General features: G+C 45.0%; 1 protein-coding gene across 3 annotated transcripts; it reads right to left on the bottom strand.

Annotated features, from left to right (window-relative positions):
* Positions 1–441: 441 nt before the first annotated feature.
* map2k2a (mitogen-activated protein kinase kinase 2a) lies at positions 442–10,867 on the bottom strand. 3 transcript variants are annotated; one of them, XM_035523382.2, is made up of 12 exons: positions 10,718–10,867; positions 10,173–10,280; positions 9,878–10,088; positions 9,640–9,786; positions 9,141–9,218; positions 7,961–8,012; positions 5,091–5,215; positions 4,698–4,911; positions 4,166–4,230; positions 3,968–4,029; positions 3,610–3,655; positions 442–3,438 (listed from the first exon to the last, which is right to left on the bottom strand). In XM_035523382.2, the coding sequence occupies exons 1-12, from the start codon at positions 10,768–10,770 to the stop codon at positions 3,328–3,330; spliced, it is 1,272 nt and encodes a 423-aa protein (XP_035379275.1). In that variant the 5' UTR covers positions 10,771–10,867; the 3' UTR covers positions 442–3,327. The 3 variants fall into 3 exon arrangements, with proteins under 3 accessions (XP_035379275.1, XP_035379276.1, XP_081564392.1); XM_035523383.2 differs by having other exon boundaries at positions 10,664–10,867; XM_081708266.1 differs by lacking the exons at positions 9,640–9,786; positions 9,878–10,088 and having other exon boundaries at positions 10,664–10,867.
* Positions 10,868–11,147: the final 280 nt, after the last annotated feature.

Genomic DNA, 11,147 nt, shown 5'->3' on the forward strand with positions numbered 1-11,147 from the left:
GTGCCACTCCTCCCATTTATACCTCAGGCACAAATTTTAAACTATTTTCCAGATTAACAATTCGACACATTGCTTACTTTGAAAGTGATTCATAAAGATGTGCAAACAAGATTCCAACAATTTGCACTGTGACCACGCCAACCCTCTGAATGCCTACCTGGACAGAGGGTGACCTCTCCCACCACCGCTCGCCCACAATCTGAGCAAGAAATCAGACAATCGGGGGCACAGCATTTTACCGCACCTTCTTAATCTTACGCAGATTAGGCATAACACGGACTCCACCTTTAAGAAGCTTTGAGGCAGAGTACTGCTCGTGTCCTTGGGGAAGGGGACCCCAAAATGCAAACTCACACACTGCCCACAGAGGGAGCTGTGCACAGGTCAGCGACATGGCAGACGCACGGTAACAATAACGTTAATGACCATCCAGACGGAGCCTTTGGAATAGAGGACTTCTTTTATTTGCTTTTACATTTCTTTCAAATGTTAGAATTTTAAAACACTATTCAGATAAAGTGGCATTAATATTAATGTCAAACGGTGGAACTGGCTAAAGCTGTGCTTCATTTAGTTTCTGATTTGAAAAAAAAAAAAAAAAAAAATGCGTGATAGTAGTACATTTCAAATGATGTAAAATATCCCTGGAAAGTTTTATGTTTAGCAACTGAAATAGATGAAGGCAGACATGTGAACTGTAAAGTCACCCTTGTATTGGGTATAAAATATATTTTCCTGGTTCCTAAAAACCCACAAGTCTAGCTGTGGCTTCTCTGGGGTATAATGTGGTTTTGAACCAAGTAACACAGAGAAGGAAATAAACGCTCAAAATCAAGGTTGGCCAACTCCAGTTATGGAGGCCTGGAGATTTTCTTGCTCTGTCACCATGGTCATTACCTGGTCATTACCTAATGAGCTGAATCAGGTAGGTGTGTGTGTGTGTGTGTGTGTGTGTGTGTGTGCGCGCGTGCGTGCGCAGGGATACTACCAGGCTGCGCCGTGTGCTGGACTGTGGGTCTCATTGACTGCCCCTGCTGAAAACAGTCAGGGTTTCCTAACCCATTCCTGAAGGAGTCCCAGCCAGTGCACGTTTGTGTTACTCCATCAGGTTGGGATTACTCCATCAGGAGTTTTCCTGATGCTGAACTGGAACAATCATGTGGATGGGCTGTAAAACTTCCTTTACACAGTACACTCTCATAAATGAATTATGACACAATGCCGTAACAAAAAAAAAAACATTTGTTTTTAAAAAGCAGCTAAAATGTCAACTGACTATAATCATAACAAGAATCAGGAGTGAAACTATGTAAACTTTCATTCACAAATAAGTTTTATTCTTCTATGAGAACTGTATTCAGCACATTTCAAATGATAAAATGACTTCCTTTTTTCTCTATACCTCTCAACAAACAAACAAAAACAAACAAACAAACAAAAACAGAAGAAAGCTATTTTTAAGACCGCAAAACAGTACCAGAGGTACTGTACAAAAAAATTCACACACACGTCTGGCAATGGATTCATTTTGGTCAGTGATGAATGCCAGTGTGTAGTAGCAATACATTGTTGTTTTTCAAAAGCATCACGCGGGATTTAAGATCATCGCGGCTACAGTTAAGACAGTTCAGAAGGATACTGGACCACTTGGGGATGCTCTTTGCTCTCAGAATTTTTTGGAGAAACCCTGAACATTGAAGAAGAAGCAGAAGAAAAAACAACCAGCCAAGCACCGTCTCCGGTCTGAGCCCCAGAGGCATACAGCGAACTGCTACACCCGCTTTACCACACCCACCCACTGGCTTGGGCCAAGTCTACATCCTCCTTTACTCCAGCCATCACGCCTTGCAAGTACATGTCACTTCTGAAAGAACTTGGTAAGTTATGTACTCTGCAAATGGCTTATTAGTTCATATTAAACAGAACTTACGGTTCATATTCCAATGCAAAGGACAGCTGTAACGTAGAGTGCAATTCTGGTTTGACTTCAGTCTTTATGTGGGGTCAGAAAATAAAACTACATCAAAGCACAAAACAAAAAACAAAAAAAACCCAAAACCTTCATTCTAAAACAACAATAGTTACAGCGTGAAAAGAGAACTTTCAGATGATGAACATAACTCAAGCAGCAGACACAGCTGTGAATAAAACACCTTAATTAAAAAAAAAAAAAAAATGTAATGGCCTTCTGAAGAAAGTACACCATGCCTGACTAGCATTAGTGTTACAGCTCTTGCTGCAGATTTAAGAACCAGTTCCTTCCTTCAGCTGATGAAAGGTTAATACACCAGGAAGTTCATCCATATTTCATTACTGATATTCAAATCAAATTGCTTTTTTTCTGAAGGAAGGGTTCATTACCACGCTTTACGGCAGAGGGCACAGGAAGCTGTGAATGCTTAACGAATGCTTAATGAACGCTTAATGAACGCTTAACGAAGGCTTAACGAACGCCACGTGACATAACGTAGAACAGAGCCATCGTCTGGCAATGTCTCGGGTTGGGGATTAGCTGAAGATCTGTGCACATGCAGCAGAGAGCAAGCATGCTGACGTCATGGACTCACTCTGCTCTGCTCATGGACACTTCCAACTCTGCCCAAACTCCAGGATGAAGCGTAGTGTGATCCACAGTAACCCTCTTTGGTCTAGACCATTCAGACGCAAATGAGACCAGAATAGGCGTACATCTTCTGAAATGGAACGTTCCCTATTTGACCAAACTGACGTTTTGGTTTTACAGCGCAAGAGTTTTCACCACGTAGCAGATATAGTCGTGAATTATCAAAGGACTTCATGGATGTATCTGAAAATTTGAGTGGAAATATGCATTTTACAGTATACACCCATGTGCTGTACGCCACACCTGAAACTCCCCCAAGAACTTAGGTGACCCGCTGTAGCGAAGCGTAAAGTGTTTAAAGTAAAATTCAGATGGACAGGCAAACCAACAACAGAGAGGAAAAACACACCACCCATAATCCAGTGCCTGCAGTATGTACTGAGGCACGGAGAGAGAGCGGAATGGAGAGGAGAGGAGTGGAGGGGAGAGGAGAAGGGAGGAGTGGAGGGGAGTGGAGAGGGGAGTGGAGAGGAGGGGAGAGGAGAGAAGAGGAGAGGAGGGGAGAGGAGATGAGAGGAGAGGAGTGAAGAGGAGAGGAGGGGAGAGGAGAAGGGAGGAGTGGAGGGGAGTGGAGAGGGGAGTGGAGAGGAGGGGAGAGGAGAGAAGAGGAGTGGAGAGGAGAGGAGGGGAGAGGAGATGAGAGGAGAGGAGTGAAGAGGAGAGGGGAGGAGAGGAGCGGGGGGGGGGGGGGAGCGGCTCCGCCTTTACTCGGCGTTGCGCGTGGGGGTGCTCGGCTGGTTCAGACCCATGGTTCTGCACAGCCACCCGGCAAAGTCCACATCCTCCAGCTCCGCACGCTTGATAAATGTGTGAGCCTGGAACAGAGGAGGAGTGGCTTAGAAACACCGCACGCACGTTTAAAACGGAGTCCTACCGTTACTAACCCAACAGTGTTCGCTATATGGATGGCAATGGGTTGGGCTATAAATGAAGATTGTAAGCGTGTTTGCTACAGTCACAAGAGAAGGACAATAAATAACAAGTACCATCAACATCTTCAGGTCAGCTCTGTCCGCAGGGTTCTTGATGAGGCTGTGGGGGGAAACAAAAAAAAACAAGAAAAAACAAAACAAAGAGCTAAAAACAAAGTCAACCTGAAAATCCCGTTGGACAGTGAGGAACGTGACCCCAAACCTACATCCTTTTATCATTTAAAGCAGGTGACACATAATAACGTCTTTTTTTTTAATACAAGTATGAGTTTTCAGGCCAACATGCGACATTAAGACAATACGAAAAGGGAAAAGAAAACACTTCTGGCTCTAGCAGCTAGCCGACCTGTGCAACATCGTCTGTGGAGAGCGGCCGCCATGCGAGATGAAGCTATAAGAATATGGGACTCACCATTTGGTCACAAAGTCCTGGAAGTCTGGGGTAAACAAACCATGCGGCAACTTGGGTGGGGGCTGTGAAAAATGGAGGGACAGAGGAGAGAAAAAAAAAAAAAAAAAAAAAACTAGGGGTGAGATCGAGGAGCCTTTGAGAGAGAGAAAAAAATATTAAAATATGAGACAAAGTTGTGTACTAAGCAGTTTCTCTGACCTCATTGACAATGTAGTCCAGTAGCTCAAATATAGCCATGGCTGGCCTGCTGTCCACACCATGGCCTTTGGGGAAAATAATTTCACATGAGTCAACTAAACCAGCTTATATTTTATAGCCCCAGTCTCTATAACAGTCTCTAAGATAGGAAGGTCTCTGTGGGGTACCCTATAGAGAGCACCACTGGTGTTTTACCTTGAATGAGAAAAGATCGTAATCATGACAATCACAGGGACGCAGCGGACACAAATATGTTCATGCCAAGATCCACTAACCCTACCGCTGAGAGTTTACATTTGTTTCAAATGAATCAGTTTTGCTGTGAAAATGTGAAAGAGGCAGACTAATACACCTGAATGTTGCTTAAATCAAAACGGAATGTTCAATAGTTGATCGAGATTGGAATATTGGCAATCACTAATCACCAATATGGTCACGATAAGACCATTTCTCTGTGATAAATGGACTCAACTTTACACCTAATTCAGTGTGGAAACCAGAGAAGCTATGAAGGACGGCAAGGCGTCCTCACCGCTAATGGGCCGTCCAGGGGGGCGGGGCCTCGGCGACGTGCTGTGGGCCTCCATGCCTGCTCCGTCCAGCACGGGCCGCCCGAAGATGGCCTCCAGCTCCTTAGCGTCCGGCGGGGGGATGGGGTAACGGCCAATGGCCAGCTCCACCAGCGACAGGCCCATGCTCCACACGTCTGACTGCACCGAGTAGTGGGTGCCCTGGAGTCTCTCCGGCTGTCGAGGGAGGGATGGAGGGATGGAGGGAGAAGCCAGCAGAAAGCATGTGAGTGGCCGGGCCTGGGAGGAGCGTCGCGCTCGGCGCAGAGGAGTGGGCAGAGCTGTCGGTGCCCGCCTCCGCGGGCTCAGGGATGGGCAGCGGCAGAGCGGGCGAGGCGAGGGGAGGGCTGACTCACCGACATGTACGAGCGCGTTCCCACGAAGGAGTTGGCCATGGAGTCGATGAGCTGGCCGCTCACGCCGAAGTCACACAGCTTGATCTCGCCGCGCGAGTTCACCAGGATGTTGGAGGGCTTGACGTCTGCAGGGGCCAAGGATCACGAGAGAGACAGAGAGAAAAAAAGAGGGGGGGGGACAGAAAAGAGAAAAGGAGAGGGGGAGGGGGAGAGAGAGAGAGAGAGAGACCAGGTGAGACAGAGGGATGAAGAGGGATAAGGGAGAGTAAGAGTGCCAGAGCCCAAATCCCACCACCTGGCTCCTTCCTCCAGGCCTGCTCCTCCTTGCCAAGTATTCAAGCAGAAAAACATTTCACAAGAAGCCCTGCGTTCAGCAGCCATGCGCAGCTCCCAGGATGCAGGGCTGCCCGTGATGGCGCACACGCACGCCTGTATTTGCACCTCCCCAGAAAGTGGCAAAGAACCAGAGGAGCTACACAGCTATTGGCCCCAGTACCACAAGTGAAGTGGTAGTGCAGGTATCGGCAGTGCCGATATGATACATAATATATTAATTTCATCTCATGTTGCAGGTATGTTGGAAAGCTTGATTATATAAATGCACAAGAATGATACAAAGCTTACCACTCCCATATGCAAGACCAGTATACAAACTCAGGTTTTGGAATCAGAAGAACCAGTGCGTCCATACAGATACCGTGACCTTGCGCGGTGCTGCACACAACCTGACAACTTTGAAAGGAAGTTCCAGAACGAGCCATCAATTCCAACCAGGAACTCTTTCGGGGCGAAGTTAGCAAAGTCCTTCGCCAGGCTAGAAGCTTCCCGTGAGTTCTGCAACATAAGCTTCTGCTCCCAGCATTGCCTCCCACTGGGAGAGCTAAGAGAAACTGAGTGGGCAAGAGACAATGGGGAAGAGGGAGAGAGAGAGAGAGAGAGAGAGAGAGAGAGAGAGAAGGGGCTGCAGAGAGCGGCTGCCTTATAATCACATCCGAGAGGCCATAATTACCGGCCGCGCTCCGAGGCAGCATGTTCACTGGTTCTCCCTGCCACCGTAGCGCAACTACAGCGCCGAGTCTCCCACAGCACTGAGCCTGGCTCCCTTAGACCGTCACACAGCCTCCATGACATCCAGGCAGCCATTTTGGGCTCGCCCTTAGTTTCATAATGTCCCTGTCGCGGAGGCCAAAATGGCAGCCGAGTGACGACGACGTCAGACCACCCGTTGGACTTCGCATTCGTTTTGTACTTACTGATATTAATTTTCTCTAATGCATGTCCTTTGGAACGCGGTACACATAATAGCTCGACAATAACGTGAGTCACATAATTAGCATTGTTATTTCGCCGCGGTTTGTCTCTAGCAGATGAGTTTACGTATGTTGACTGACAGTACAGGCATGCAGGCTCTGTTACAACGAGACAAGTAACAAAGACTGTGAGGAAGAAGACAAAGTTGTTTCGCCTGGCTCGTTTTAGCGCAGTTTAACTGCTTGCTGAATAAAGGGTATTAAGTGACCGGGCAGGAAGTACAACACACCTTGAAAATTTTAAATGAAATATTGGAAGGCTAAGACGGTGGGCGGGGTGGGGCAGAAGTCAAGAACATGATGTGGAGTTGTGGAGTATGGACACAGCGCACATCAACAACTGGTTGGGAACGAAGGCCGAAGGAATGGTCGTGAACAGGTGAGGATGGATGAAAGTCCAAAAAGGACAAAAGAGGGATAAGTCCAAATCAAGCTGGAAAATGGCTTCCGTTTCTGCTACTTTGCAGTTTAAAAAAAAAAGTTTAAAAATTCAGCAGATTTGGCCTAAGTACAGGCCAGGAATTTCACAATACAAGTCCCTTCGAAATCTTTAACCACAACTGGCAAAAAAAAACAACAAAAAAACACAAAAGTAACTACTTTGTTCCTTTAACTGTAGTTCTAAGAGTATATTCAAGTGAGTAATAGTTTGTCTTTGAAGTAAGAGCATTTTTGTTCCTGAGTATCACTCTCTTCGCCTGCAGGCAGTACTAACTGTTAGATCATTTACAGATCTAATCTGAAGATGCACTTAGGTATCACTCTTACAGGCAAGTCTTAGACACTGCAACAGCGGAAGAGCTTGGTTAACACCATGACACGTCGTATGTATGTTGACCAAGCTCTCTGTTACCAGGCTCAAAGCTGATACTGCCGCATAGACCTTAAAATTGCCCTGATTTGGACTTTAAGGAATCTTAATAATGGGATTAATGGATTAGAGATGTAAACTATACAAACTGCCATTTGTGTGTACATGTATATACAATGTACTTAGCATGTATGGAGAGGAGTTTTATTGTTAATTGCGAAAATTTATATTTATGTATTTGGCAACTTATTTTTATAGTGTTCCTAAGTGACACTACCATCTGAAAAACTACCAGATGAAAATACAATATTCACACACACACACACACACACACACACACACACACACACACACACACACACACACACACACACACACACACGTTTATGTAGGTAGGGGGAGGGTTGGGGTGTGTGTATAATCAAAACTGCAGTAAAGTACACAAGGTTTAAGCAAGATGTTGCACATCTGATTAAGGACCTCTGTCCGAAACGTCCTGCTTCTCTGGAAACCTGGACATTTTCTCTGGAAAATTTGACTACCTCTACATCTTTTACTACAGTACACTGCAGTTATTCCCCAGAAACTCCTTCATACATTTTAACTCATAGACCATGAAGCATCACTGTTCTATTCTGGATTTCAAAAGCTGTATCAATGTGCCCAGGTCCTGCCCTGCCAATCTGGCAGTAATTTGCACATGCACACACATGCAGCTTCACTGGTTCGGAATGTTGCTCTCAAAATACCTCTGTGCATGATTTGGTGTTTCTCCCGTAGATAAGCAAGCCCACGAAGCACCTGTGGAGAAACACACACATCACCAATGAAATGCCAAAACGAATCACAGTGTCCATTAGTTAGGAATGATTAGTTAATGCATAGTTAACGCATACTGTCTACTGAGAAATTTGATGCCTAAGTGATACAATAGTTTAAATGCTTAGACACTTTTGCCACCAGCAAACGGTCAGACGTGAGGCTATTAATGCTAAGAGAAAAGTGAAAAACACACTGCAGAATGCTTAGGAAGTGCCGTGTGTCACCAGGGCATTTAGGTGACTTCCAAAAACATCTGGCAAGCCACCGACTTCGCTTAAGGCACAACCTTCGGGTGTGGACAAAATCCTTTTTAACGTATGCCAATAAAATGTTCATAGAACGTTCAAATATCATGGACCAAATCAGAGGTTCAAATACAAGAATGGTGCAAAATGCTAGGATACTAGAGACACTACAAGATTATACCATTATTATTGTAATATAATATTACTTTGTTGAGCAAAAATGTTATGTTTCCCTTAACTTTGGCTGGCAAAAGAAATTTACTTAAATTAATTGCACAATAGAAGGCTTGGTCAAATTACGCCTAAGAATTAACCGAAGTAACTGAAGAGAACTGCTTATGTTTTTTTTATAATTGTAGTTGTATGACAATAACAAAGATACAAATAACCTCATAAAACTGTCATACAACTCATATCACTGCTTATTGTGACGAATTACCATCTTAGTGCCAACTTTTCTGTGTTAACCATTTGCTGCATGAACACACTTGTGTTGGTCTGCGCAGTTAAAGATCTATTTGTATCTTTTTCTGCAGCCTTTCACCTCTTTTCCATCATGAACACTATAGCAATAAAAAGAACAAAATTTAAGAACTGTTTTTTTTCCACTCCATCTACAATCAATATGTATCTGACTGCCTCAAGAGTACGTGAGGAACCAAACAGAACCCCCAACTGACGCAGCGTTTGCTTCTCTGCCAGCCTGTGAAAGGATTATAAAGATGTACTACATGCATTATAAAGAGGGGAGGTCACATACAGCAGACACTGCAGGTGTCAAAGTAACAAAACACTATTGAACAGTATAGCTTTCTTATGATTTTATGCTTCCAGGAATGACTGACAAAAACAGAATACTCACAGCAATACTAACTTTCCCTAGGATTTCCTCTGGAATTCTTCTAGCTTCTTTTAGCACCTGATCTAGGGAGCCTCCATCCTGCAAAAAGGACAAAAAAATGGGAAAACATTTTGGAAAACTTTCAGACAAAGCAGCATTTTAAGGAACATCCTAATGGATATGAATTGCTAATTTTGCAGCACCGTTCAATTGCTAAACTTAGACCGAAACCTGCCATGCATCTAAATATAATAGTACGTTGTAGTCTTTACTTCTCAGATGCATCCCAGATCCAGCAGCATTTTTCCCACTCCAACATCCCTGAATCAAACTATGACGAGTTAAGGATAAGGCTTCAATTGAAACTAATGAGTAGGACCAGATGCGTATCAGCAAAACACTAAACACTAAAGTGCTGAGGCCCTGCACTGCAGGCTGATTTTCAAAAGCCCAAATATCTCTTATATCACTGTATACCTTTCAAAGCCATTTTCACCTTCACTCATCTCCTCTCACTCACCATGTGCTCCATACAAATGCTGATCTCACCATCGCTGTAGAAAGCCCCGTAGAAGCCCACAATGTAGGGCGAGTTGCACTCATGCAGCACCTGAAGCTCCCGAATGATCTGGTTCCTGATGGCTGGTTTGATTTCCAAATGGATTAGCTGCAGCGCAACACGAGCAAAGTGACTCAGCTTCATCCAGAACCTTGTAAACAACTAGAGAGGGCTGAGCGGGTACAGTTAGAACGCTCACCTTTCTAGCCATAACTAGTCTCGAGGGTTTATGTCTCACTTTGTGAACCACCCCACCATTGCCTGCACCCAGTTCGCAGATGGGGTCAAAGTCATCATCCTTCAACTCGCCCACCTGGGCTTTCTGGGTGAGGAAAGCCTCCAGGCGCTTTCTCTGCTGCTCATCCATCTCTAGCTCTCCTAGTTTCTTCTGCAAGGCCTCCAGGTTCGCTCTAATAGCCAGGGGGCAGAACCACACAGTCTGAGAAGCAGCTTGTTTAGAATGACCCAGGTCACGTGGCATGTCGAATACTCACTCTGAAGCTGCATCAATGTTGGTTGACGCTTGTCCCTCTCCCGTGGGCGCAATGTTTAGTGGGCCGGGTCTTCTCTTCGGTGCCATAACTGACCAGTATGGGCGATGGCTATATTTTTAGAGAGAGATGTAACGGCTTAATTGTCGTAACTGTAATTTCTCCTAAAATCACAATCTCTGTGTATTTAAAAAAAATTTAAAATAAAGATAACTGCTTTTATTTTCCGTATTTTTCTAAGGCCTAACTGGAAGAGCCCGTCGTGTCTTTTGAAGCCACATCATGCAGTCTGGCAGGTAGCTAGAAGGCGGATGACAGGAAGACACCAGAACCGCTTCTCACATGCATTTGCTATGCGTAAGCCCTGCTGACTGCAAAGCAGTTTACTTTAAGGTATGTACCAACGTTTCAGGAGAGCACATCGTTGTAACGTTTATCTGAGCAATAGCTGCAAACAACAACAACAACAACCAAAAACCAAAAAACAATCGTGCCTGACTCGCGCGATGGCCCTGACTCCTCAGTGCTCGAGCAGACATAAGAAGCACCTTCGCGCAAATGACGGCTCGCTGTTCTCGCACAGCCGGTCCCTCTTGTTCATCGAAAGATTGCCACATAAAGCACTTCAGAGTGTCTACTGTCGATGCGAGAGCGTCTTCAAAATTCTGTTAAAACTCCTCATAAATGTAACGGGGGGGGGGGGGGGGAAATCCGGTACAGGAAGCAGCTCTCCAAGCAGGCGGAAGCTTGCTTTCCCTCACGAGATTTCGTGCAAAATACAAATCATCGCGATAAGACGGTCTGCTATAAATGTGAAGCGTGTTAAGTAAAGTCAAGTAAAAACGGAGGCTGTGTACGTTAAGAAATGCACGTCATGTCTGTTCACCAAATTTACTACCCACTGGAAGGTCACGGAATCGTTTCAAAACCAAGAAAATGTTAACTGCATAGGAATAGTTAGTGTGAGTTATAGAGATT

This window comes from Electrophorus electricus, chromosome 26, assembly GCF_041902795.1.
Source record: "Electrophorus electricus isolate QZ-2024a chromosome 26, ASM4190279v1, whole genome shotgun sequence".
Lineage (NCBI taxonomy): Eukaryota > Metazoa > Chordata > Actinopteri > Gymnotiformes > Gymnotidae > Electrophorus > Electrophorus electricus.